The following is a 13434-nucleotide window of genomic DNA, read 5'->3' on the forward strand; positions in this document are numbered from 1 at the left end:
CCTGCCTCAGTATCCCAAGTAGCTGGGATTACAGATGTGCGCCACCATGCCGGGCTAATGTTTGTATTTTTAGTAGAGATGGGGTTTTGCCATGTTGGCCAGGGTGGTCTTGAACTCCCGACCTCATGATCCGCCCGCCTCGGCCTCCTAAAGTGCTGGGATTACAGGCATGAGCCACTGCATCCAACCTGAAGCTCATTTTTCAAAAGCCCCCAGAACAGGGTGATTCCACTTAAACTGCTGGCTTTTCCCTTGAGTCGGGAACTGTGGCTCCCCAGAACCTGATGGCTGCTGCTGACGGCAGGGCCACCTGAGCCCCTCCTCCATAGCTGCCTGCGTGCGGGTCTGTCGGTGGTGTCCCCCCCCAGGTCCCCCTACTTGGCCAGTCTACTCTCTAGGCTCCTGGCTCCCATTTATGTGGAGCTGGGACCAAGCGGGCCTCCCATCCTCCTCCCATCCTGCTGCCTAGCAAAGCTCTCCAGGCCCAAGGGCCACTCCTGGGACCAGGGCCTCCTTCCCTAAGGCCCAGCTCCTTCCTGCCACCCACCCATCTTGTCCCTCCCGCAAAATGCCCCGGCCACCCCCAACCCCATCACTGGGTGGGCTGAGTCAGTGTGGGCTGCCAGGATCCAAGCTTGCCCCTGAGGTAGGAGGCAGGGGTAGGTCGGGCAGGGGGCAGCCAGGGTGGGTAGGTGGAGCCCCTGGTATTTCTGACCTCTGACCTGCCCTGGTGGGTTCTTGGTTTGCTTGGCTCTGAGGAGCAACAGAGGAACAGTCTGGGCCTGCAGAAGGGCCTGCTGTGGGCAGAGGCCTGTGGCTCCCTTTCAGCCTGGTGTGGACTTTGGGCTCTGCCCTGAAGCCTTCAGAACAGGCGCCTTCCCAGCTTCCTTCTGCTGGAGGCAGGCACCTCCTCCCCAGCCCGCCCCCAGGAGTATCCCCATGTGCAGTGGAGGGTCTGAGGGACCCCAGCCCCAGCCGTTTGGGTCTTGCCCACTGGGAGACACTGGCGAGCAGTGGCCCCCAATGGCAGGGCCTCCAGGAAGGGCGCCTCCTGAGGCTGGCCCTGGCGGAGCTGACTTGCTGGATTTGGTGTGGATTTCCAGGCACCTCACGTACCTGGGACCTTCTCCATGTAAGAGACGCAGACCCGAGGCTCAGGACGGAAGCCAGGGCCCAGCTCTTGCAGGGCGAGGCCTGGATGCCTCCTGCCAAGGCCAGGTCACCTTGTGCCTGGGGGAGGCCCCACCTGCCAGGCTGTCCCCAGGGTGCCGACCACTGGCCCGTCCTGGCGATGCTGACTCATAGCTCTCAGGGAGGCAGCCGGATGTTACTTTCCATGAGAACCCAACAGCCTGGCCCAGCCCAGCCAGGAGAAACGGGGCAGCTACAACTGTCCACGACCCCACTCAGGGCAGATCCACGCAGGTCACCCTTGTCAGGCTCCTCAAGAAGTCTGTGGTGTCCACCAAGTTTCCAGACCTCCCTAGGTCTCAGTTTCTGCATCTGAGACGTGGGGAGAAGCCTCACGTCCTCAGAACCCAGACCCTGGGCATGGCTGCCCACACCGGCCCTCACCAGGGCCCGCCTGGCTGGAAGCCAGACGAGGAAGGACACTGCCTCACTGAGCAAGGCGGGTGCAGGACCGGGAGGACAAGAGGGGACGTCTGGAGATGGGGCCTCGGGCGCAGGTGCTGGCCAGAGTCGCTAGCGTCTGCTGCCCCAGCGTGGGGGCCGCCATCGAGGGCCTGAGGCCGTCCCTGGGTCTCAAACTGTCCCCTTACATCGGGCTCCCCCGCAAGGACCAGAACACCAGACCTTACACGGGGACCCTTCCTCGTCATCTGGGGGTTCCAGGCGTTGCTGGGTTTGCAGCCACTTCCCTCCAATCTCTGCCTCTGTCTCACGAGGCCCCTCCCCCTGTGCCTGCTTCTCCGTGGTTCTCCCTTGTGAGGCCCATCACAAAAGCTGCCATCTTCACCACCTAAAGTGCACAGTTCGGTGCCACTAAGCGTGTTAACACTCGTGCATCTGTCACTAGCATCTGCCTCCGCAATTTCTCTTCTCCCCAGATTGAAACTTCGTCCCCATTAAACGCTTCCCATTCCCCTCTCCAGCCCTGGCCTCTGCCCTCCTACCTGTCTGAACCTGACGGCTCTTGGGACCTTGTGCAGGTGGCGGCATTCAGTCCTTGTCCCTTTCTGTCGCGCTTACGGTGCCCTCAGAGTCCGTCTGAGTTGTAGCCTGTGTGAGGATTCCCGTCCACTTTAAGGCTGTGACTGTCCCACTGTGCAGGTGATGCCTGACGCTTGGTGGCTTCTACCTTTTGGCTGCTGTGAGTCGTGCTGCTGAGGATATGGGTGTGCATGGATCTCTCAGAGAGACTCTACTTTAGTTCTTGTGAGCATGTGAATGCGAGGTGGAATTGCCGGATCACAGGGCAATCCCATATTTAACCGTTAAAGGAGGCCAGGCGCGGTGGCTCACACTCATAATCCCAGCACTTTGGGAGGCCTAGGTGGGCGGATCGCTTGAGTCAGGAGTTTGAGACCAGCCCAGCCAACATGGTGAAACCCCATCTCTACTAAAAATACAAAAATTAGCTGTATGTGGTGGTGAGTGCCTGTAATCTCAGCTACTTGGGAGGCTGAGGCAGGAGAATTGCTTGAACCTGGGAGGCAGAGGTTGCAGTGAGCTGAGATTACGCCCCTGCACTATAGCCTGGATGACAGAATGGGACTCCATCTCAAAAAAAAAAAAAAAGTGTTAAAGGAAATGTAAATGCTTTTTTAAGAAGGATGAGGCCAGGCACAGTGGCTCACACCTGTAACCCCAATACTTTGGGAGGATGTGGCAGGGGGATTGCTTGAGCCCAGAAATTCAAGACCAGCTTGGGCAACATAGTGAGACCCCATCTCTACAAAAAATATACCAATTAGCCAGGAGTGGTGGCGTGTGCCTTGTAGTCCCAGCTACTAGGAGGCTGAGGTGGGAGGTTCACGAGCCCAAGAGGTCGAGGCTGCAGTGAGCCGTTGTGCCACTGCACTCCAGCCTGGACGACAGAGGAAGACCCTGTCTCAAAAATTAATAATAACAAAAAAGCAAGGCTCAGTGGCTCATGCCTGTAATCCCAGCACTTTGGGAAGCTAAGATGGGTGGATTGCTTGAGCTCAGGAGTTCAGGACCAGCCTGGGCAACATGGCGAAACCCTGTTTCTACAAAAATACAAAAAAATTAGCTGGGCATGCTGGTGCGCGCCTGTCTTCCCAGCTACTCATGAGGCTGAAGTGACCGGATCGCTTGAGCCTGGGAGGTGGAGGTTGTAGCGAGCCAAGATTGTGTCACTGCACTCCATCCTGGGCAAAAAGCGAGACCCCCATCTCAGACAGACAGACAAGGATGAGAACGGCCCTAGGTGGGGACATGAGAGAGATGCGCTCCATTTTTCCTTTTTTTCTTGTTTTTGAGATGGAGTCTTGCTCTGTGGCCCAGGCTGGAGTGCAGTGGTGCGATCTCGGGTCACTGCAACCTCCGCCTCCCAGGTTGAAGCAATTATTCTGCCTCAGCCTCCCAAGTAACTGGGATTGCAGGCACATGCCACCATGCCCGGCTAATTATTATTACTATTATTTTTAGTAGAGATGAGGTTTCACCATGTTGGCCAGGCTAGTCTTGAACTCCTGACTGCAAATGATCCGCCTGCCTTGGCCTCCCAAAGTGCTGCGATTACAGGCATGAGCCACCACACCCAGCATCAATTTTGAAATGATTTGAGCCTTTTTTACTTTTTATATAAACAATTTGTTACTATTTTTGGTAGGTTTTTGTTTTAGAGATGGGTTCTTGCTGTCTCCCCCAGGCTGGTCTTGAACTCCTGTCAAGTAACCCTCTCACCTGGGCCTCCCAAAGCACTGGATTACTGGCACAAGTCACAGCGCCTGGCCTATTTTTAACAATTTTTTAATGTTGGAAAGAATTAGTGACATAACACCTCCCAGGGCTCCCCCAGACCCGCCGAATGAGAAGCTCCGGCCGGGAGGGTGGGCAGCAGACGCAGTCTCTGTGCTGTGAGAAGGCTGCCCCCTCGACTCTGCAATCTGAGTCCTGTGCAAAGCATGGGCCACCTCAGTCCTCCCTCTCTCCCTTCCTGCATTTTGTTTGTTCCTTTGTTCATTGGTTCACTCCTTCAAGCTTCTGGAGGCATCCCCGCAAGCCAGGCGCAGGGCAGTCATGGCGGCTGCTCTTTTCCATCTGTGAGTGACTGCTGAGAGGGCCCTCCCCTGAGCTTCCTGCGTCCTGGCCCCCTCTCCCAACCTCTGGAGGCTCCAGGACCACCCACAAGCCGCCCTGTGGAGGTGACACCAGCCTGACGGAGGCCCCTCTCTGCCTCACAGGCCCCCTCAGCTTGGCAGTCCTGACTCCCAGTCACCCGAGGCAGCCGGGGGCTGTCAGGTCTTAGGCTCAAGCTGGCAGTCTGCACCATGTTCTGTGGTCCACACAGAGGGGGTCTTTTGGCAATGACATGGATACCTTTATTTTTCGAGACAGGGTCTTGCTCGGTCACCCAGGCTGCAGTGTAGTGGAGTGATCACGGGTCACTGCAGCCTCGACCTCCTGGGCTGAAGTGACCCTCCCATCTCAGCCTCCCAAATAGTTGGGGCTACAATGAACACGCCACCACGCCAGGCTCATTTGTGTGTGTGTGTGTGTGTAGATGGGAGGTCTTGCTATGTTGCCCAGGCTGGTCTCAAACTTCTGGGCTCAAGCAGTCTGCTTACCTCGGCCTCCCAGCTTGCTGGAATCACAGGCGTGAGCCACTGAGCCCGGCCTTAGGATGCTTTTTTAGCTCCCAGTTTTCAAATCATTTCCTGAGTGCCTGGGCTGGTCCCTGGGGGTCACTGCATTTAAGAAGCTAACAATAGCTGATAATAGCTTCTGAGCAGGGTACTGAGGGATAAATAGGAGTTCATCAGGGGCCAAGGAGAAGGGGGTTCTGGGTTTCTCATTCAGTCCCCAACACCTTGCAAAGCAGGACTTGCCTGTCAGACTCCATCAGAAGAGCTCAGGAAAGACACAGCAACGGGTACACTGCCAGGTCAAGGGCAGGCTGACGGCGGGTGCCTGAAAACCAGGTGGGTCCTGCCACGGGCACTCTCACTCCTCAGGCTGCGGATGGGAGGAGACAGATCGAGGGCAGGCCTGAGTCACAGGCCCTGGCGCATGGGCCACGTTGGGCTCAGGTGAGGTGGCACCAGTGCCCTGCTCAGGCGCTGCGGCTCCAGGCAGCCTGGGTCTTCCCCCAGCCTCCCCAGGCTCATGTGAGTGGAGGCTTGGAGACCCACGGCCTGGCAGTATGTGGTTGGCAGAAGGCAGGCCTCAGAGTTCGCCCTGGCAATCCAAGAGGGCTTCCTGGAGGAGGTGAGAGGAACAAGGGGTGGGCCTTCCCAACTGGAGAGCAGTGGGCCCTTCCGCAGTCTGTCCCTGAGCAACCCTGCCCACAAGAGGGCTGTGCCGAGCCCCAGGCACCTGGGTCAGGCCCTGTGACACAGTTTCCTCACAGGCTGGCAGGTTGGTCAGGCTTGTTGGGCAAGTGCGTGGAGGGCCCGGCCTCATCACCACAAGGAAGTGACCTCACTCAGGGAGTTTCGGAGAGGTGCCCGTATCTTGCCTCAGCTGCAGACAGCCTCACACAGCTGGGCTCTGGTGCCAAGGGGCCAGGCAGCTGCACAGGGCAGCCAGTGTCCCAGGCCAGATGTTTGGGCACCCAGACTGGACACCAGTGCCTGCGTGGGGGTGGCTCCCTTGGCTCAGGCTCCGCGTGAATCTCGGATGTGGCCCGTCAGATAAATATTAGTAAACCTGGCTTGGACCGGTGCTGCCTGATGCCACCAACTCCAGGCAGAGCCCCCTCCCCATCCTGAGAAGCAGTCACAGAACATCAGGGCTGTTTCCTGCCCCTGGCCACAGGGCGCTGCAGCATCGGGGCATTGGTGGATGTGGCCCCACTGGCCGCTGTGTAACCTGAGTGAGTCACCACCTCTCTGAAACCCCCACCCCGTGTTCCCCGCAAACCCAAGAAAGCAGCCCCAACAGGCAGAAACGACCGCACAGAGCTCGCGTGGGGCAGTGCCAGGCTGACCACGCTGCGGGCGCCTGGCCCTGGTGTCTCTCCGGCCCGTGGTTCCTCCGTCTCCAGCACGTGAGGGGCCCAGAACCCACTCACGATGCAGTTCCCATGGGGGTGCAGCTGGACCCACATCGCGTTCTGATCTCTGCCGTGCTGGAGAAGGCTCTGGGCTCTTGGCTATCAAATGGCCCTAGGAGGGACATTCCTCAAAAGACCCTCATGTGGTGTTCCCATGCCGGCACTCTGCTGCATCCCCCCTCCCCCCATCCCAGGAGGTGGGCATCACAGTCATCCTCCCGAGGCCACCCTCAGGCAGGCCTGCTCTGGGGCTGGGGATAGGGCCCCTCCTTGGCAACGTGACCCTGACAAGTTGCTGCACCTCTGGGGCAACTTTCCTCATCTGCAGCTGGGGCCGGTGCTCCTCCTGGGGGCACCACTCAGCCGCAGGTGGGACCAGGTGAGGCTCAGGCCTCAGGCAGGGAAGGCTGGGGGACGCTGGCGGAGAGTGGGTGGCTCGGAGGGGCGGAGGGCAGCATGAGTGGTGGTGATCAAGCCTTCGGGTGGACGGTGGACGCAGATTGGCGGCAGTGGGGAGCTGGCTCTGGCCCCTGCCTGCAGGTACCTGCCAAGCGGCCATGGTCTCCTCCAAGCCCCTCTCACCCCCTGAGGCCGTAGGTTATTTTTGCCCATGAACATACAGACACCCTGGGGGCTCTGAAGCCATCTGCTGGTCCAGGGCTGGTCGGGCTTGGAGCTGGCTCCCTCCAGGTTCAGCTGGTTCGGCCAAGCAGGGTACCAGGGTGTCTAGCCGCTGCTGGGGAGGCCAGGGCCACTACTGTTGAGCCCCTGGGGCAGGGACTGTGGGCAGAGAAGCTGCCTGGGGAGGCCCGGCCTTGGCCATCTGCTCACCTCCAGGGCTTGGACCTGATTTCCAGCAGTCTCCAAAGGGCCATTCACCCCACAGCCCGCAGGTATTGACATCATCCGTGAAGGGAATAGCAGAGAGGGGCGGACTGGGCAGGAAGCCCCCTAGGGAGGCCAGGAGGGCGGGGCCTCTGAATTGAAGCTGCCCACCCCTACCTCCTGGCCTCCCAGCTCCTGCCCCACCTGCTGGAGCACCACCCTGGGTTGCAAGTCCTGCCCTCGGGGGAGTGAGTTTCCCAACCTTCCCTGAGAGGGCCGCTGGGGTACCGGCAGGAGAGGAGCTGGGTGGGGCTGGGGAGCCCACCTCACCTGGCCTCACCGGTTTCCAAACCCTTGTCCTCCCCTCATTTCTCCCAGCCTCTGGTCTGCTCCTGCCCGTCCCCGGGCCCTTCCCCAAGGCCCTCTCCATCGTGAATCAGTTTCCTCCTCTGTGGAACGGGGGCTGCAGTGCCCACTTTGAGGGGTTCTCTGAGTTAGGTGGAGGCTGGGCACAGTGGTGGCATGCAGGCATGACTGGCCCTTCAAGGTCTCCTTGGAGACCTTCCAGGGCACGCCCTCCCCACAGAGTCCTCCCAGCTGTCCTCCCGGCCTCCAGTACCCCTGACCCCCCATCCCCATCCTCATGTGCCTGCTGTGCCTCTGAGGGTTAGAGGGACTCCTTTCCCTCCTTTGGGGTCCCAGCACCAGCCAGGCCTGCAGGCACACAATAGGTGCTTAAGCAAGGCCGAGTGTTGGGGGTTTTCCTGGAGCCGAGGTTCCACAGGCTGGCGCCTGGGTGGGATGGGCAGGCTGCTGGGCCTAGGGATATTCCAGGCACTAAGGGTACCCGAAAGTCACGGTGGCTCCTTCGGGCAGTGACAGATCACAGCTTCTGCTCTTCCACAGCCCAAAGGCACCTCTTGCCCAGGCCACACTGCCCAGCAGCCCAGCGCCCTGCAGCAGCGAAAGAAGAAACACCAGAGTCCGAATCCCTCCCGCAGCCTCTCCTGGCCAATGCTGGAATCCCCTCTCCCCGCCAAAGACCAGTCTCCCCTCAGCCTACCTGCTGCTCCCTCACCCCACAGGATCCCGGCCCCGCTGAAGGACAGGCGTCAGGTAGGGGGCAGTGTTGACCTGCAGGTCTCAGACAGGTGTCTCTCCAAGGTGGGGCTGGGAGGAAGGGAAGTGCCTGGCACAGCCCAACTCTGCCCTCTGCCGGCGCTGCCCTTCCACACAACGCCCCTGCCCACAGCCAGGGACCTGGCCACACCGGCGGGACCACCGGGCAGCTGCCACCTGCATGCCATTCCCAGTACCTGGTCCGGGGGCTCCTCTGAGCCAGCTGCCTCTCTATCCCTCACAGTGACCCTGAAGGGCCAGCAGAGGTAGGGCTGGTCCCAGGTCTGGGTTTTAAGATCTGCGGCCACTGTCTTGACATTTTAAGTAAATTTTGAATCAGGAGACTCTCGTTTTCATTTTGCGTGGGCTCCGCCATTGAGGCCAATTCCGACCCCAGAGGCGGGACTTCCTGCTGTAACCTTCCCAGGGCAGAGCTGGGGCGGGGGGCGCGGGGAGGTGGCGGCCCTGGAGCAGCCGGGGTCCCGGGGTCCTCTCGGCCGGCTCCACCCCCACCCCTGGGAACCCGGGAAGAGCCGGCTTTCGCTTCCTGTCTATTAAACCCTTTAAAGGAAGAGGGTAAATAAAACGCCCGTCTACCCAGCTCGAAAGCGATGACTCAGCCGCCCCCGCCGACCCTCGCCCCCAGGCTGATCCCAGAGAGCGGGCGTCGCGGCCCAGCCCGGACCCCTCGGCTCCCGGGACTCCTCTCCGGTCCAGGTCGTGGGCACCGTCGGAGCAGTCCGTCCCCCAGTTCGGGACACCACGAGGGCGCAGGGAGGAGAACGGCCTTCCTCTTCCCCTCCCATTGACCGAGCTTTATGGGTTGCTGTTCCAGCCCTTTCCACGTGTTACCTAACCCAGCAGAGGCTACTGTTCCCATTTCACAGAAGGGAAAACCGAGGCTAAGAGAGGAGGTCGTTCCGGGCGCAGCCCGTGGGTGGCAAGCTGGGAGCTTGGTTTCGCAGAGGGTCTACGGGAAGACCCCCCGCCCCCCCTACCCAAGAGGACGGAACGGACAGGGCTTGAGAGGAAGGAAGGGGGCCTCGACCCTCCTTCTGCCCCAGGAGCCCTAGAACGGCAGGGCTGGCCCTCGGGTGCATGGAGGGTGGGGTTCTGGTCCCTGCTGTCTCCCCACCGTGGGCCGACCCCGGGTCCGCGGGTGCTTCCTGGGGCTCCCCAGCGTGAGTCACCGCGGGCAGGGCTGGATGCAGCGCATTCCTCCGCGGGGCCGGCCTGCGAGACGGTGCGGGCGATCGCCTGGGCGGGGTGGGACCTCAAGTCACCCCACGGGGTCGGACCGCCGGGGCATCGGGGGCAAGAGGAGCGCGGGCTTCTGAGACCGGAGGGGGCGGCCGGGAACTGACCACGGCGCGGACGCGACGTGCGGGCCCGGGCCGGCTGGGGAGGGGATGGCTCGGGGCGCGCGGGGCGCAGGCGGGCGCGGTGGCTCGAGGGCCTGGGCGGGCCGGGGCGGGCCCGACGGGGCGGGGCGGGGAGGGGCGCTATAAAGGCCGCGCCGGGGCCACGAGGCGCTGAGCCGGCGCCGCCACCGCCCTCGTCGCCGCCGTGTTGCCGCCCCCAGTCTCGAACCCGGCCCGCCATGAAGTCCCCGGACGAGGTGCTGCGCGAGGGCGAGCTGGAGAAGCGCAGCGACAGCCTCTTCCAGCTCTGGAAGAAGAAGCGCGGCGTGCTCACCTCCGACCGCCTGAGCCTGTTCCCCGCCAGCCCCCGCGCGCGCCCCAAGGAGCTGCGCTTCCACTCGCTGCTGAAGGTGGACTGCGTGGAGCGCACGGGCAAGTACGTGTACTTCACGATCGTCACCACCGAGCGCAAGGAGATCGACTTCCGCTGCGCGGGCGAGAGCTGCTGGAACGCGGCCATCGCGCTGGCGCTCATCGATTTCCAGAACCGCCGCGCCCTGCAGGGCTTTCGCAGCCGCCAGGAGCGCCCCGCGCCCGCCGCACTCGCCGCACCCGCCGAGGCCGCCGAGGCCGCGGCGCCCTCCGAGCCCTCCGCGCCCTCCGCGCCCTCGGAGCCCTCGGAGCCCTCGGACCCCTCCCCGCAGCCCCAGCCCCGCACGCCGTGAGCCCGCCGCGGTGAGTGCCGGCCCGCGCCCAATAGCCGGGTCGGGGGCCTTGGAGAGAAGCCACTTCCACGCCCGACGGCGGGGCGGGGGGCGGGGCGGGGCGCTGCAGCTCTTTGGGGACCCGGCGTCCCGCGATCGCGCTGCTCCCCTCGCGCCAGGGTCTCGGGGCCCCTCAGGCTGGACCCCGACCGGCCCTGGCGCGGCTCCCTGACCCAGTCCTATTCCCACAGGGCCGCACAGTGGACGAGCCAGACCGGGGTCCCGACGCAGCCCGCGCTCGCCAACCCTGCAGCAGCAGAACGCCTCGCCGGGCGCGCGGATCCTCGCCCCGCAGCAAGGGCGCCTTAAGTTATTGGACTATCTAATATCTATGTATTTATTTCGCTGATTCTTTGTAGGCACATATTTTATAGTCTTGATATCTTGGTTTTGCATTGATACGCCCACCGCAAATAAAGTTGGCCAGTTCACTTTTCTACCATCCGGCTGTGGCTCTGAAATTCCTGCTGGGAGGGTGGAGGCCCGGAAAGGGAAGGGCAGGTTACCCTCATCCAGTCCTGCCGGGCTGGTGTGAAAGGCGCTGGGCAACCGGCTTTGAATGAATAAATGAATCGTGTCATCTGCTGGGCCGGGTCCACACCCTCCTTCCAAGCAGCCTCCCCGGAGGCCAGGAAGTGCCCTGGGGTTTGACCTGGCTACCTTCTGCTTCCTGTTGTGTCCTGAGGAACTGAGCCTGGGAGGACAGGGTGGTGGCCCATGGCCCTGCTGCTACCTGTGGTGGAGGACCTTCCCCAGCAGCCCTTCCTCCCCACACACCACCTGGCACCAGACCCGAGGGAAACCCTCAGCCCTCTGGCGGCCTGCTGCCAGCGCTCCTGGCCTGTGCCCGAAGTGTGGAGTGGGCAGGGTCACCTTTGCTTTTGAGGGCGCAAGAGAGAGTTCTGGGCTGTCTCTGATGTTGGGGCAGGAGGCAGAGGTCCCTGCATGTCCAGGTGCTGCCCCAGGAGACGGGGATGGAGAGGCCTGAGCCCCTCTTTCTGAGATAGCAGACCAGCACGGCTGCTGCCCTCCCTGGCTGCGTTCTCTGAAAGACAAGGAGGGTCTGAGACAGGGCTCCGGAATTGTGTCCCCCACCCAGAAGGGCTCCTGGTGATGAACAAGCTGAGGAGCTGATAAGGGGTACAGGCACAACTCCTTGCCCCACGATGGGGCCTTCGTTTCTGGAACCTTCCTGGATGGAGGGTTGCCGGTAGGGGAGGCAGAGAAGTACCAGAATCGGGCCCTAATCTGTGTTGCTATGGGGCCGACGAAGCCTCTTAGCTGGTCTGGGGTCAGGGTGGGGAGAGTGTTGTCCCTTGCTGTCCCTTTGCTGCATGGCCTGTGGGAGTCTTGGTGCTAGATGCAGAAGAAACCATTTCCTGCCAGGAAGTTTCTCCCAGCACACTTTGTGAAGCCCCCGTGCAAATGGAGCGGGGGCTCCTGCAAAAGGCAGAAAAGAGCGTCTGAGGACGCTGCCCTGGCTGGGCTCCCGGGCCTCCCAGCTGCCCCCTAGAGCCTCACCTGGACAGATGTCCAAGGTCAGCAGGAGAGGCCTTGCCCCTGGGGGCTTCGAGCAGAGGCACGATCTGGCCTGAGCTCTGAGGCCACTTCTAGTTTGAGGAATTTTGGAATTCCTCAAATTCTGAGGACAGTAGAATTCTAAGAGTTGGGGAGTCCACGTTTTAACAGTTTCTTTTCAAGGCAGCCCAAGGAGAGGAGGGGTAGCCTTCATGGTCTTGGGGGCAGCTGCAGACCCTCGCTGAGGCTGTGGAGAGCCTGCTCTCTCCAGATGGATCGATCGGTCACCCCAAGTGGCTGGGCCGGCTCCCCATGCCCAGTTCTTCTCCCCAGAGCCCAGGGCTGGGGACTGGGGGTGAGGGGTCGGGAAGTGCTGTGGTCAGGAGGCTGGGAAGGCAGCAGTAGGCGGCCTGGCCAGCAAATCAGGTAACCCAGCTGCAAGGCAAGAGGTGAATGGCGGGGCGAGCACTCCCGCCTGAATTCCGCCTCCTGCCAGGTCAGTGGCAGTGGCAGATTCTCATAGGAGCAAGAACCCTATTGTGAGCTATGCATGTGAGGGGTCTAGGAGGGCGCTCCTTATGAGAATCTAACACCCGATCATCTGGGGTGAAAGTTTCATTTTCCCCACCCGAATCCGTGGAAAAATGGTCCATGACACTGGTCCCTGGGGCAGAAAATGCTGGGACTGCTGAGCTATGGGACAAGGAGGCTGAGAGAGGGGTACAGCAGAGGAGTTCTGGGGAACTGGTGCAGTTCAGGGGTTCCAGTGGCTGGCAGCGTCTGGTGCAGTTCTGGGGTTCCAGTGGCTGGCAGCGTCTGGTGCAGTTCTGGGGTTTGGTGGCTGGCAGTGTGTCTGGTGGAGTTCTGGGGTTTGGATGGCTGGCAGCTTCCCTGGTGCAGTCCTGGGGTTTGGGTGGCTGGCAGCTTCCCTGGTGGAGTTCTGGGGTTTGAGTGGCTGGCAGCTTCCCTGGTGCAGTCCTGGGGTTTGGGTGGCTGGCAGCTTCCCTGGTGGAGTTCTGGGGTTTGAGTGGCTGGCAGCTTCCCTGGTGAAGTTCTGGGGTTTGGGTGGCTGGCAGCCTCCCTAGTACAGTTCTGGGACCAGAATTTGGGTGTGTGCTGGGCTGTCCCTGGTGCAGTTAGTTCAAGGATCAGGTTTGGGTATGTGCTGTGCTGTCCAGCAGAGCGAGGGCAATTTCTCTTCCATGTAGGAAGGCCTTGGTTCCCTGATTTTTTTTTTGTTGAGATGGAGTCTTGCTCTGCTGCCAGGCTGGAGTACAGTGGCACAATCTTGGCTCACTGCAACCTCTGCCTCGAGGGTTCAAGCAATTCTACTGCCTCAGCCTTCTGAGTAGCTAGGACTACAGGTTTGAGCCACCATGCCCAGCAGTTTTTTTTTTTTTTTAGTAGAGACGGGGTTTCACCATGTTGGCAGGATGGTCTCGATCTCTTGACCTCATGATCCACCTGCCTCAGTTTCCCAAAGTTCTGGGATTGATCTTTTAAAGCAACTGTTTCTGCTCTTGGGCAGGCACTCAGTGGGCAGGGGGTTGGGCAGGAGCTCCCCATTGCTTGGGGTGTGAGCAGGGGGCCTTTGTGAGTGGGCTCAGGGCTACACTAATGACTGGGAACCAATTTGGGTGGTTCT

General features: G+C 61.1%; 1 protein-coding gene across 1 annotated transcript; it reads left to right on the plus strand.

Moving 5' to 3' along the window:
- The first annotated feature begins 9680 nt into the window (after positions 1-9680).
- On the plus strand, positions 9681-10856 carry PHLDA2 (pleckstrin homology like domain family A member 2). The gene is made up of 2 exons (XM_021677001.2): positions 9681-10242; positions 10463-10856. The coding sequence occupies exon 1, from the start codon at positions 9747-9749 to the stop codon at positions 10230-10232; it is 486 nt and encodes a 161-aa protein (XP_021532676.2). The 5' UTR covers positions 9681-9746; the 3' UTR covers positions 10233-10242; positions 10463-10856.
- The last annotated feature ends 2578 nt before the right edge of the window (positions 10857-13434 follow it).

Source organism: Aotus nancymaae, unplaced genomic scaffold (genome assembly GCF_030222135.1).
Source record: "Aotus nancymaae isolate 86718 unplaced genomic scaffold, 86718_ANA_hifiasm-v0.15.2.pri h1tg000106l, whole genome shotgun sequence".
Classification (NCBI taxonomy): Eukaryota; Metazoa; Chordata; class Mammalia; order Primates; family Aotidae; genus Aotus; species Aotus nancymaae.